This window comes from Plecotus auritus, assembly GCF_963455305.1.
Source record: "Plecotus auritus genome assembly, chromosome: 5".
NCBI lineage: Eukaryota > Metazoa > Chordata > Mammalia > Chiroptera > Vespertilionidae > Plecotus > Plecotus auritus.
Genome location: NC_137776.1, coordinates 16,706,474 through 16,721,035, shown reverse-complemented (window position 1 = coordinate 16,721,035; position 14,562 = coordinate 16,706,474). Strand labels below are relative to the sequence as shown.

The 14,562-nt window shown below is 39.9% G+C and overlaps 1 protein-coding gene across 17 annotated transcripts in view; it reads right to left on the bottom strand.

Annotated features, from left to right (window-relative positions):
* Window positions 1–14,562, bottom strand: part of UNC80 (unc-80 homolog, NALCN channel complex subunit) — a 184,465-nt gene that overhangs the window by 57,890 nt on the left and 112,013 nt on the right. For 15 of the 17 annotated variants that reach the window (XM_080670881.1, XM_080670875.1, XM_080670876.1 and 12 more), the window contains 7 exons: window positions 5,957–6,138; window positions 5,217–5,348; window positions 4,317–4,503; window positions 3,569–3,700; window positions 2,445–2,588; window positions 1,562–1,662; window positions 484–570 (listed from right to left, as the gene is read on the bottom strand). In XM_080670881.1, coding sequence (XP_080527007.1) covers window positions 484–570; window positions 1,562–1,662; window positions 2,445–2,588; window positions 3,569–3,700; window positions 4,317–4,503; window positions 5,217–5,348; window positions 5,957–6,138 — 965 coding nt within the window. The remainder of the gene's footprint in view (window positions 1–483; window positions 571–1,561; window positions 1,663–2,444; window positions 2,589–3,568; window positions 3,701–4,316; window positions 4,504–5,216; window positions 5,349–5,956; window positions 6,139–14,562) is intronic. The other 2 variants (XM_080670871.1, XM_080670878.1) reach the window with 1 other exon arrangement.

The following is a 14,562-nucleotide window of genomic DNA, read 5'->3' as shown; positions in this document are numbered from 1 at the left end:
CAAGGAGAATGCAAAGAAACTGGTAAATTCTGGAGGGTGCAGAACCGAGTTGCCAGGATGGCTTAAGGCATAGATAGTTCTCATACTAAAGTACACTTACAAATACTTTCCACCTAGGGCAACATTTGTGTGCGTGTGCGTGTGTGTGTGTGTGTGTGTGTGTGTGTGATAGTGAGATAAGGGGAAAATGACTAAAAACTACATACTATAGTTTTTCTCAAACCAAAATTAGGAACTAACATAAGGAAGTTGTATAATGCCCAAGGAAGACAGAGAGGAGGCTAACATTTATTGAGTATCCACCACATATCAAGGACTGTGCCAGGAGAGGTTTCCCACACACACAGTGGGGAATTTAGCTGATTATGATATTTAGCCGACAACGATTCACCTTCAGTCACACGTTAATGGGAAGACCTTTTCTCCTGTTGTTGCTTCCTACTGGGAATGAACATTTATAAGCTACTGGAGGCTGACACTCACCAAGTAGTTGAACAGTATGTGAGATGTCTGAGCAGGAAAGTCTCCAATATTCAGGAGGAGTTTGCGTAGCATGTACATTAACTCATCCTGAAAGAAAACAATTCTACGTCACTCAGCTGCCATGCTGTGTAGGCAATAAAATTAACTTCTTGAAAAGTAGGGGGATGGATATTCCCTGCTTTTTCCCACATTTGACTTCCATGTTGTTCAACATTTTAACATTGTCTATGTGATACTTGTGACATAGTATTTAAACCAACTCTAACACCTTCTCCTAGGAGCTAATATATGAAATCACGGAGCAGTAGTCGGACAACTTTTTAAAAAATCACGGGAAAGTGGTATAGTTCATCAACTCTATTTGCTATAGCTGCCAGGTGTGATGAAACATGTGGAGAACTTATGCTTTTTTTTTTTTTTTTTTGAACACCTGAGCCCATTCCCAAAGGGCGGAGCCTAGACCGGAGAACCTATGTTGAGACACCATTAAGCAAACCAGGTTTATTGAACTTCATCGTTCTACTTCCTAGGTTTCGAGTGAAACAGATAAAGAGAGGATAATAAAAATGTAATTAACCTTACCTTTCAGAAGCTAAACTCAATCTCCCAGCAAACAGGACCATAACATATAAATGAACATAATTTTCAGCCATCAGTGAGTTTTACCATTGCTCAGAAAGCTACTTTTATTTGGCACAGTCTTATTATAGGGTGGTCCATTAAATTAGAATTTTTGAATAAAGAGTTTCAACGTATTTTAATAACCCTACCTGCATCTATCACAGTCTACCAAGCAGAGTTCAACAGATGTTCTAAGAAAATTATACTGAATTTACTCTTTGTTTAAAAGACTGAGAATCTGTTTGGTATCTTAGGGTCATCCTAAGCAGTGCACCATAGGTACACGATGGAGACATCAGTTAATAGAGAGATTAGAAAGAAAACAACAAAGTTTAACATTGCTCATTCTTGTCATTATCAGAAGACATGGATGTTGCATGCACAGCATTATATAGCCCATTGCTTGCTTTTAACAGTGTTCACACACATAGCTACACATAAAAAAAGAGGACTTTACTTGTCTATTGCTGATGGTCAGTTTTTCCAGAAAATGTCGAAGAACTGTTGATGGATCTTCAATTAGACAGTTCCACAAGACTTGTTGGGCCACAGCACTCACTTTAGAAGAGAAAGGAAATTGACTATTTGACTTAAATGGAAATAAACGTATTAGATAAAGCATTCAAGCAATTTACTAAGCTTTAATTAGTCTCTATTGTTTTACCTTAAAAAAGTTCTGTGAACTTCCCTCCCCTGCCCCCCCCCCGAATCGTTACCAACCATGGATATTTTCATTTAAAATAATCTTTGAAGTTCTTTCAGCTGAAGTGTAAGATTTCATTGTTTTAAAAACAATGTTGTTTACAGATGTTATTGTCATTAGATTGTATCTATATCTTTTGCCCATTTTTTTTGGGGGGGGGAGGATTTAAAAAAATCATTAAGTATTTTTTTAGAACATTAAGAATATTAAACTGTTACAAATGTAAATCATCTCTACCTCTAGTTTATCATTTCATGTTGCAATTATTCTCTTTGGGTAGTATCTCTGGAAAGATAACCAAGTGGAAAGATGGCATTAGCGATGTGTAGCTAATAGCTAAGATTTCTAAGGTGGCCAAAATCACCATTTGATTTCCAGGTGGCCAAATCAGTGTTGTTCTGTTCTCTGGTCATGAACAATGCCCCTGGACCCAGCTACTTATTTTAAATGCAATTTTTTCGTCATAAAGGTGGAGAGGACGAGAAAGTAATAGTGCTAAAGTACAGCATACTGCAAATCAATAACTGTAACATACGCATAAAACAACATGTGGCCAATAGTCAATATATTCAAGAACTCCTACTATCCTATATCAGAGGAACAGTGTAAGCATTTTGTTTTACTAATAAAACCGTACCTGCTACTCCATCTTCCCGCACCTCCCCATCCTCCATGAGATGAACAATGGGGAGCACTGCTGCACAGATGCATGCTGGGAACACCGCCTGTGGGGGCTGAGGCACATGGTGGTTTGGCGTGTGTTCCGTGGTGTGCTCCTCATCTGAAGCAGGAGACATAACCGAGGTGCTCTTATTCAGTATTGTAATTCTAGTGCAACAACACTTCTCAGTTCCAGACCTACTTATTTAACATTCTTTGGTTTATAGATATCCCAGCATCATTTGTTGAAAATATTATTCTTTCCCCATTGAATTTTCTTGGTACCCTTTTGAAACATGAAATCAATATAAGTATAATGGTTTCCTTCTGGTTGTTCAGATCTATTCAGTTGATCTTCATGTTAACCCTTATGTTAACACCATCTCCATCAGCACTGGTCATTCTTTTAAGTTCCCCTGGGTTGTGTAGCCCAGGGGTGATAACCATTGGTTTCTGTACAACTTTTAATATGATTTTATAAATGAGTGATAAAACTTGCATAACCATGAAGCATAATTTCTGTACGGCTTTTTGATGACTTTCTGAATCAGAGATGAAATCTGTACAATCATAAAGCAGTGAGTCCCAGGTAGCTGCTCATTATCAGGGAAGCATATCTTTTAAATTCTTGGGACTGAAGAGCATCACATTTCCCCCCTGGAATCAGATTTCATTACAGGAGGAGCATGAGCTATGGTCTTCCTTTAGTTGTTTGATGATTCCAGAACAACTTCTTAAAGCATCTTACTAGGAATTGGCCACACATTGAAATACCCTGAGTACATTTAAGAAATACCGACATGTGGGTCCCACCCTTAGAGATTCTGATTTGTAATGTGTAGGCAGGGTTTAAAACTGTTAACTGGCAATTGAGTCTACGGAACCCTGAGCAACAACTTATAAAGAACAATTGCTGGATAAAATCAACGATAAATTTTTTAGTCTACTACTCAATCCAATATTTTTTTAGAACTTCAAGACATGAAACAAGCTATTTAATGAAGGCAGTGTAGTATAGTGAAGTGAAATAATGTTAACTAGAAACTGTTTCAAAATCCACATGTCATGAGGAATAAATATCATATTTGCAAGAGGACACACCTTCTGCACTGACAGCCGAACGCACCGACCAGACTGACCCTCGGCGGAAGGAGTAATTCCTGTGGGAAGTACTGGAGGTACAGGATGGACTGACAGACAGTCGGCGGGATGCCAGATTGGTGACTTCTTCTACTGGCAAAGAATATGGGGAACGTGAACTTTGGTTTCATAACAAAATAGCTATCATCACAACTCTAGCTGCACTTGCATTATAAGTGTATAGTGTTCTCAGAGCATACATCTTAAATAAGTTAAAGTATACTTAGAAAAGGAAAAAATATATACAGAAAGACAAAATTCCTCCCGAAGATTCCATAAAAAGCAAAGCAGAGAATCACTGATTTTAGAATGGTTCCTAAGTCATTTTCTGATACCAACCAACAAATTGTCTGTACTTCCGAGGGTTGAAGGTACTTAATAGACTAATCCCATTTTTAATGATGAAAGATTGATGGCATCTACTTTTATAAACACTCTAGATTTAGCTGCTCCCTGAATCGCCATCACTGCTGGTCCATTTTCATACTGGTTTGTCCAGTGTGGCTAACATTCACCTCTTGAAACAGGCCGACTGTGATGATTTAGAAAATGAAAATATTTCTTTCTTCGGACAGTGTCAGGAGGTGAGAGAGAGATAGAGGAAGCATATCACCTTATTTCACATAAAATTATCCATGTTTCTTTTAAAGCAAGCTCTTTCCCTCTCCTGTGACTCAGCCCCCCAAGAAGTCCTATGTGCAGAGGGCACCTTCTTCTTCTGGCTCTGAGTTGGGTGTGCAGGTGGGCTCGTAGCAAGCCTCCTGGGTGATGGGGATGGCGGTGATGAGGCTGGCTTCTCGGCCAAGACGCTTCTTCTCTTCCTCCTGCTGCAAGTTCTTTAAGATGTGTTCTGCCCTTTGATGGGAACGGGACACAGCCCGGGCTGAAAAGGATTTCTATGGAGACATGAAGGCAAGTTTATTGAATAGCAACTCTTCTGTAAGGTCACAGCATAAAGAGTGTTCCAATGAATTACACAAATGTGGAACTCTGTCCTCAGGAAACATTAGTGCCTCCATGATCTAAGTTCCTGGAGATTTTCTTGTTTTTCTACCAAATTCCCAGGTTGGTACAACTAAGCTATTGTTTTTCACTCAATCAGAATAATTCTTCAAGAATGTCTGTGATTTCTGAAAAAATCCTGTTTCACCTTTAGGATTTGGGGTGATACCAATGATTCACTCTTTAAACATTAAAGACAAATGATTTTTAATACTCTCCACATTTTTTGAACTGGTTTTAACTGAAGGTCATTTATTTCATAAGGTTAATAAAAGAGAAAGTCAGAATCATGGAAAGGAGGAGGAAAGAGATCTACCTCTCATATAAACCCATTACTTATGTGATTTATTTCATTTTTTTAATCTCACATATCTACCACAGTATAAATACATAATATCCTACATAATAAAAGCCTAATATGCTAAGTATCTGGTCAACCAGTCAGCCGTTCAACCAATCAAAGTGTAATATGCTTAATGATATGCTAAGGCCACTGTGTTGTTATTATGTTATTCTGACAACAAATAAACATATGAACACATTCCTTGTTCTTCTCTCTTACATGTACACCATGAAGCCTGGGGGAAAGAGAGTGCCAATTACTCACAGACTGGTCTTCATTAATGGGGTCCTGGACACTCCCGCTGCACTGAGGGACCCACGGGGGGTCAAACATTGGGACAGATGGCATTCCAAGCACTGGAGAGGGCAGGGTGAAGTTTATACTGGGAGGCGGGATCTGTTAGTTAATATCAAAAGAATGAGGTGAGTAAGACGAAGAATAATTTTGAATGATTCAGAAGTATAATTATGACATAATCTTACAGAGCCCAGGATGTTAAAGAGCAGTGGTCGGCAAACTCATTAGTCAACAGAGCGGCAAACCGCGGCTCGCAAGCCGCATGTGGCTGGCGAGCTGCAGTTTGCTGACCACTGTTATAGAGCATAGGATGAACCATTCTAGGGCTCAGTTTACTCATTAATCAAATGAAGGGTTTCAACTAAATGGTCCCTATTTTTGTTAATCCCCCATCCTCCAAAATACATCTATCTGTGTATATATAGTGAAATGTCTGGATGATTATACACCAAACTTTTAAGTGCTTACCTCTGGGGATGGTAGTGATATCTAGAGGTTTACAGAGATTTGATTTTCTTACTTTATGTTCTTCTATATTTTATTTTTTAACAGTAAGAATTCATTCACAGATGAGTTAAGTTTACTTACATAATCAGAGAAACACGAAAAGAAGCATCTCTTGGGCCATACACTGCAAACTTGATTCAAGGATTTCAACGTTTGAGTGGGGTTTGTTATCTAATTGCCATGTGGGAAGGATCCCTCACCTTGAAAATCTGCTGTGCTCCCTCCTCCATCCGGGGCCAGACCTGATAGCGAAACCTCCAGAGTGTGTGAAACTTGAGGACGGCGTTCAGCCTCTGCACCGTCTCCGGATGCTGGAACTCTGACATCAGCATGTCGGACACAGCCTCGGGGACTTTGACCGCACACAGCAGGAACATGGCAGCTGGAGACAGTCCACAATTCATCAGCCACACAGCTTTTAACTGCTTGGTTTCAGGGGACGGAGAGAAGGGAGAATTGCTCCCATCTCCTCGAAATGACTTCTGAGCTCATCGAGCCAGGCCACCAGCACCGGCAAAAGCAAACCTCGTTTCAGTCACTGGAAACCAAACATCATCCTATGTGCCAACCACAGTCTTCCAATATCTTGGGCGAGGGCAGCGACAACATGACATTTCAATAGAATAACTCATTCTATGCAAAGTCTGCTTTGGCTCACAGTGCAAAGTGAATGCCAGAGGAAGCAAATGAAAAAAGGAGACTGCATATTGAAATATCCTCTTTAGGAAGTGGCTAGAGGCACCTTATAATAACCCAAGGACAATATATAAAAATGTCAATTAAAAACTGTCTCAGTTACATCAGTTGTGTTAAAAATAAAATCTACCTTATAGACTTTTTAAACTTTTATCCTTCCTAGAGGAAGAAGAGGTTGAGAAGCTGAAAGAGATGAATAAATCATATTATCATTGCTGGTTTTTTAAAAAAATATATTTTTATTGATTTCAGAGAGGAAGGGAGAGGGAAAGAGAGATAGGAACATCAATGATGAGAGAGAATCACTGATCAGCTGCCTCCTGCAACCTGGGCATGTGCCATGACCGGAAATTGAACGGTGACCTCCTGGTTCATAGGTCAATGCTCAACCACTGAGCCATGCCAGCTGGGCTTTTTGTTTTAATTTCCAGAAAATATAAATGACAATAAGAGAAAGGTCAGAACATAAAGTTATGAGTTATAAAGCTAATGAAAAATGAGAATATGCATGAAATCAGATATGACCAAACAGTTTTAAGAAACTAAGGTTGACCTGATAGAACTAATAAAAGCCTCTTGGGCTGCCGGAAACCAATCATTGTCCCACTAATAGAAAGATGTGGACAGGAAACTGGGAAGGCTGGTCAACAACCTTAAATGTTTTAATCACTCACTCTTTAGTTGAAACATTGTTAGCTGAAGCAGCCTCCAACTCTGTTTCTCCTATGTAAATTTCTGTTATTGGAATTTCCTGCCTAAAGGTTATGGGCGTATCCCATAGTCTCAATAAAAGGGATTGCAAGGCCAGAGCAAAGGGTAGTCCTTCCACTAGAGTTGGGCTCCCGCCTGGCCCCCAATATTTCCAAATTAATACCTTTCCAAGTCTCTTTTCATTTGTGTGCGGCCTTCTCCAGAACCCGAACCCTGAACCGGAACCCTGAACCACGCGGGATGTGAAAGGGGTTCCCACATTGGGCCCTAACCGGTTTGGCTCAGTCGATAGAGCGTCGGCCTGTGGACTGAAAGGTCCCAGGTTCGATTCCGGTCAAGGGCATGTACCTTGGTTGCAGGCACATCCCCAGTATGGGGTGTGCAGGAGGCAGCTGATTGATGTTTCTCTCTCATAGATGTTTCTAACTTTCTATCCCTCTCCTTTCCTCTCTGTAAAAAAAAAATAAAAATCAATAAAATATATTTAAAACAAAAAAAATAGCCTCTTGGAAAAAACTGGCCTGGTACCTTGCTTACAGGGTTCCCTGCAGGCTTATCAGGTGAGTAAGGAAGATCACTTCCTGGTAGGCCCAGAAACTGGATATCTTTGGGCTTTCAAGAAGAGAGAAATTTACCTAAATGCTATATAGTTATTGTAGGTGAAGTCTGATGGTGAGTTTTTGGCTTGGCTTCTTAGTCTGGAGAGGCTTTTAAAAGTCCAATCTAAGAGGACTGAATAATGGCGGCGGAATAGACAGACGTGTTCTGAGCCTTGTCCCGGAGCAGAAAGAAAGAACAGCTGAGGGTCGCACAAGGAGTGTTTGTTGGCTGGTTGGGAGACAGCTGAATTCCAGAAGGAGGCGGGGGACTGCTGAACGGGGTTCCCCTGACCTGGCAGCACCCACTGCGGCTGGGTCCCCTCCCGGAGCTGCGGGCTTGGACGCGGAGTCTGCGCCATCTTGATCCGGAAAGTGGAGCTTATCGGAAGCCTGAGAATCCACAACTGCGGCACCCCAGGAACAGCTGCGAGCCCCAGAACAACGCTCCCCAACTGGCGCAAGCACACGGGTTCAGAGAAGCTCTACACTCCACCACGGAAAGGTCAGATTTCGCCTGGGATAAGGTGAGGTCTCTGGTCCCGGCGGGAGAGAGGAACGCGCGTTTCGCGGGAGCTGGAGGACCAGGGAAGTCTGTGCCTAGAAAAATCCGTGGCTGTAGGGGCTGGCGTGATCTGTGATTGTGGAAAGGGGTCCTCAGAGCTGCTAAGAGAAGGGCACTCTAAAAAGCAACCCATTTTGATCTGAAGTGCAGGGACACCCTAAGAATTTCAGGCAGTCCAGACTTACGCGCAGCCCCTGCGTTCCCTGGGTGCCTGGGTTTACGCGCAGCCACGGAGTGCGCACACTTGGGCTTTTTCCTCTTGAAATTCTGGCTTCTGATTACTAAGCCCAATACATAGGATCACCCAGTTGGGGACACCCTGGGAGACTGCAGGGGAAGGTTGTTTTTCCGGAACCGGGGATCGGAGCGGGGAGTGAACATCAGAGAGTCAGCTCTGAGGCAGACCACTCCCACAGGCCGGTGGGAAAGAGTGCCACAGGGAAAGAAGGCTCTAACACTGCCTAGAGAGGCCATAGATAGACCCGGAAGTCAATCCAGAAACACTGCCACCCAGGGGCTGAATCACAAATTGACTCTTGTGTAATCAAAAATAAAGGAATACGAGAAATTAAGACACACCGCCTGATTAAAATCAGGACTGGCTTACAACACCGAAGAGCAGTGGATCGCAGGGAACTGCAATACTGTCTGGACTGAGAAACAGGCGTGCCAAACAGAAAAACAGAGGAAGTGAATGACCTTCACTACTTCACATTTTATTGTTACCTTTTATTTTTTTATTTTTTTTATTTTTTTTTATTTTCATTTTTTGCATCTTTTAATCAAGAAACTTTTTTTTTCTTTTTTCATCACTTGATTTTACCTTTTTAATGATTACATTTTTATTTTCAATCCGTATTATTACTACTGCTATTTTATTTTATTTTATTTTATTTTTTTAAGTGTCATTTTACTTTCTCTTCATTTTATTTTGGGATTAGGGTTCTACATTCTATTTTTATCTTTCCCTTAGCATCGTTTTACTCTATCTCAACTCTACCTTTAGGCCATCACTCTCTTCCTAACCTCCCCCTTTTCAGTGTCCTGTTTATCTTACCCTTTTACTGCTTTAGATTTTCCCTATTCTTTCTGTTTACCCCTTGTTAAAATTTCACCCTACTTACATATCTAATCTCCAATCCCCTGCTCCAAGTCCACATACACCTCTCCCTTCACTGTCTGAGCTATCCATAAACTTGTCCTTCTCTCTGTCCTTTTGTTGTTGTTTGCTTGAATGTAGATTATACCCAATTTTTATGCTTTTTTGTGAGATTGTTTTGATTATTCTTCTTTTGTTTATTTTTTTGTTTGTTTTGTGCTTCAGCTTTCCCTTGCCTCACTCCGTATTAGTTGGTGTTGTAGTTTGTACTAATCCCCAGGCACTTGTTGCTGGCATTTGCTGGGATTAGTGATTGTTCTATTGGAGTTTTATCCCCAATATATATAGTCTGTTCCCCTTTCTCTCTTAGTCACTTTCTTGTCTCTCTTACTTTTTTTTTTTTCTTTTTCTCTTTACTTTCCCTTTTCCCAATTTCATTTTCACACTCCTTTTTTCTTTCTTTCTTTCTTTCTTTCTTTCTTTCTTTCTTTCTTTCTTTCTTTCTTCCTTTCTTTCTTTCTTTTTTCCTCTTCTTCTTTCTCTCCTATCACCTAATTTGCCTTTCTCTGGTGGTCACCTTTATTGGAGGTTATTAATATCGTGAATACATTCCTGTTCAGTGCCTTGTGAGTTGTACCTGGTAGTGCTGTATTTTGTGCCTTTAAATCAACCCAGGAGAGAGAGAACTACATAACCAGACACCCAGAGAAGAGAGACCATGGGGAGACAAAGAAGCAGCCCGCATATGAAAGAAAAGCAGGCATCACCAGAAAAGGAAGTAAACGAAATGGAGGCAAGCAACCTTCCAGAAAAAGAATTCAGAGAAATGGTCATAAGGTGGCTGAAAAGAATGGAAGACAAATTCAACAATATGAGCAAGAACCAAGAGGAAATGAAGAAGAACCAAGAAGAAATGAAAAATGACATCGCTGCTGTAAAGAACTCAATAGAAAGCATCAAGAGTAGACTAGAAGAAGCAGAGGACCGTATCAGTGAGCTAGAAGACAAGATGGAAAAAAATACCCAAGAAAAGCAACTTCTAGAAAAAAAAATTAAAAGGCAGGAGGAGAGTCTAAGGGAACTTTGGGACAACACGAAATAAAACAACATCCGCATAATAGGGGTTCCAGAAGGAAAGGAAGCTGAGCAAGGAATAGAAAACCTCTTTGAAGAAATAATGACAGAAAATTTCCCAGATATAGGGAAGAAAAAACCCACACAAATCCAAGAAGCTCACAGAGTCCCAAGCAAAATGAACCCCAAAAGACCGACGCCAAGGCACATTATAATTAAATTGGCAAACACCAACGACAAAGTAAGAATCTTAAAAGCAGCAAGAGAGAGACAGAAAGTTACATACAAAGGAACCCCCATCAGACTAGCAACTGATTTCTCAACAGAAACTCATCAGGCCAGAAGGGAATGGAATGAAATATACAAAGTCATGCAAAGGAAGGGGCTGAATCCAAGAATACTGTACCCAGCAAGGCTGTCAATCAAAATTGAAGGTGAAATCAGGAGCTTCACAGACAAAAAAGGACTAAGGGAATTTATTACCACCAAACCAGCAATGCAAGAAATGCTAAAGGGTCTGCTGTAAAAAAAAAAAGAAAGAAAGAAACAGGAAGCGAAGAAGTAACACAGGGGTAAAGAATAGGAATGGCGACAAATAAGTACCTATCAATAATAACTTTAAATGTAAATGGATTAAATGCCCCAATCAAAAGACATAGGGTAACGGATTGGATAAGAAAACACGACCCATATATCTGCTGTCTACAAGAAACCCACCTCAGAAAAAAAGACGCACACAGACTGAGGGTGAAGGGATGGAAAAAGGTTTTCCAGGCAAATGGAACTGAAAAAAAAGCTGGGGTAGCAATACTTATTTCTGACAAATTAGATCTCAAACTGAAGGACATAACAAGAGATAAGGAAGGCCATTTCATAATACTAAAGGGAGCAATCCAACAAGAAGAAATAACTCTGGTAAACATATATGCACCCAATACAGGAGCACCCAAATACATAAAAAAACTCCTGGAGGATATCAAGGGAGAGATTGACAGCAATACAATCATAGTAGGAGACTTTAATACCCCACTATCACCACTGGACAAATCCTCTAAACAAAACATCAGCAAAGAAACATCAATCCTAAATGACTCACTAGACCAGATGGAATTAATTGACATCTTCAGAACATTTCACCCCAAAGCCACAGAATATACATTCTTCTCAAGTGCACATGGGTCATTTTCAAAGATAGACCATATGTTGGGACATAAGCAAAGTCTCTTCAAATTCAAGAAGATAGAAATCATATCAAGCATCTTCTCAGACCACAGTGGCATAAAACTGGAAATCAACTACAATAAAAACAACCCAAAGAAATCAAACACATGGAGACTAAACAGCATGCTATTAAACCATGACTGGGTTACCAGAGAGATCAAAGAAGAAATAAAAAACATCATGACAACAAATGACAATGAAAACACTACAATCCAAAATCTATGGGACACAGCGAAAGCAGTCTTGAGAGGGAAGTTCATAGCTCTACAAGCCTACTGCAAAAAACAAGAAACAGGGGTAATAAATTACCTAACCCAACAACTCAAAGAGTTAGAAAAAGAGCAACAAGAAAAGCCCAGTGTAAGCAGAAGGAAGGAAATAATAAAGATCAGAGCACAGATAAACGACATAGAGACCAAAGAAACAATACAAAAGATCAACAAAACCAAGAGCTGGTTCTTTGAAAGGATAAACAAGATTGATGAACCTCTAGCCAGGCTCACCAAGAAGCAAAGAGAGAGGACCCAAATAAACAAGATCAGAAATGAAAGAGGTGAAATAACAACAGATCCCGCCGAAATACAAAGGATTGTTAAAAAATACTACGAACAACTCTATTCCAACAAACTGGACAACCTGGAGGAAATGGACATATTCCTAGAAAAATATAACCTTCCAAAACTCAATCAGGAAGAATCTAAACAGCTCAACATGCCAGTAACTATGGAAGAAATTGAAGCAGTCATCAAAGAGCTTCCGGCAAACAAAAGCCCAGGGCCAGACGGCTTCACAGGAGAGTTCTACCAAACATTCAAGGAAGAACTAAAACCTATCCTCCTCAGACTATTCCAAAAAATTCAAGAGGAAGGAACACTTCCAAGCTCCTTCTATGAAGCCAGCATCACCCTCATACCAAAACCAGATAAAGACAACACAATGAAGGAGAATTACAGGCCAATATCCCTCATGAATGTAGATGCCAAAATCCTCAATAAAATTCTAGCAAATAGGATCCAGCAGTACATCAGAAAGATCATACACCATGACCAAGTAGGATTTATCCCAGGAATGCAAGGATGGTTCAATATCCGCAAATCAATAAATGTGATACATCACATAAACAAATTGAGAGATAAAAATCACATAGTCATATCAATTGATGCAGAAAAAGCATTTGACAAAATCCAACACCCTTTCTTGATAAAAACTCTCAACAAGGTGGGAATAGAAGGATCATACCTCAACATAATAAAAGCTATATATGATAAACCCACAGCTAACATCATACTCAATGGGCAAAAACTAAAACCATTTCCCCTAAGAACAGGAACAAGACAGGGATGCCCACTCTCACCACTCCTGTTTGACATAGTACTGGAAGTATTAGCCACTGCAATTAGACAAGAAGAAGAAATAAAAGGCATCCAAATTGGAAAAGAAGAAGTAAAGCTGTCCTTATTTGCAGATGACATGATATTGTACATAAAAAACCCGAAAGACTCCATCAAAAAACTAACAGACTTAATAAATGAATTCGGCAATGTAGCAGGATACAAAATTAACAACAAGAAATCTATGGCATTTCTATACACCAACAATGAACTTACAGAAAGAGAGACTAAAAAAGCAATCCCATTTTCCATCGCACCAAAAAAATTAAGATACTTAGGAATAAACCTAACCAAGGAGGTAAAAGACCTATATGCGGAAAACTACAGGACCCTGAAAAAAGAGATAGAGGAAGATATAAACAGATGGAAGAACATACCATGTTCATGGATTGGTAGAATCAACATCATTAAAATGTCCATACTACCTAAAGCAATCTATAGATTCAATGCATTCCCCATTAAAATACCAACGGCGTATTTCACAGACCTAGAAAGAACTCTCCAAAAATTCATCTGGAATAAAAAAAGACCCCGAATAGCCACAGCAATCCTGAGAAAGAAGAATAAAGTAGGAGGGATCTCAATACCAGATTTCAAGCTGTATTACAAAGCCACTGTCCTCAAAACAGCCTGGTACTGGCACAAGAACAGACATATAGATCAATGGAACAGAATAGAGAATCCAGATATCGACCCAAACCAATATGCGCATTTAATATTTGACAAAGGAGGCATGAGCATACAATGGAGTCAAGACAGTCTCTTTAATAAATGGTGTTGGGAAAATTGGAAAGATACATGCAAAAAAATGAAACTAGATCACCAACTTACACCATACACAAAAATAAACTCAAAATGGGTACAGGACTTAAATATAAGACGGGAAACCATAAAAATACTAGAGGAATCCACAGGCAGCAAAATCTCAGACATATGCCAAAAGAACTTTTTCAGTGATACTGCCCCTAGGGCAATGGAAGCCAAACAGAAAATAAACAAATGGGACTACATCAAAATAAAAAGCTTTTGCACAGCAAAAGAAACCATCAACAAAACAACAAGAAACCCCACTGTATGGGAGAACATATTTGCAAATGGTATCACTGATAAAGGTTTAATTTCCAACATCTACAGGCAGCTTATACAACTTAATAAAAGGAAGATAAAGGATCCAATAAAAAAATGGGCAACGGACCTAAATAGAATCTTCTCGAAAGAAGACAGAAGGAAGGCCAAGTGACACATGAAAACATGCTCAAAGTCACTAATTATCCGAGAGATGCAAATCAAAACAACAATGCGATACCATCTCACACCTGTCAGAATGGCTATCATCAACAAATCAACAAAGGACAAGTGTTGGCGAGGATACGGAGAAAAAGGAACCCTCATGCACTGCTGGTGGGAATGCAGACTGGTGCAGCCACTGTGGAGAACAGTATGGAGTTTCCTC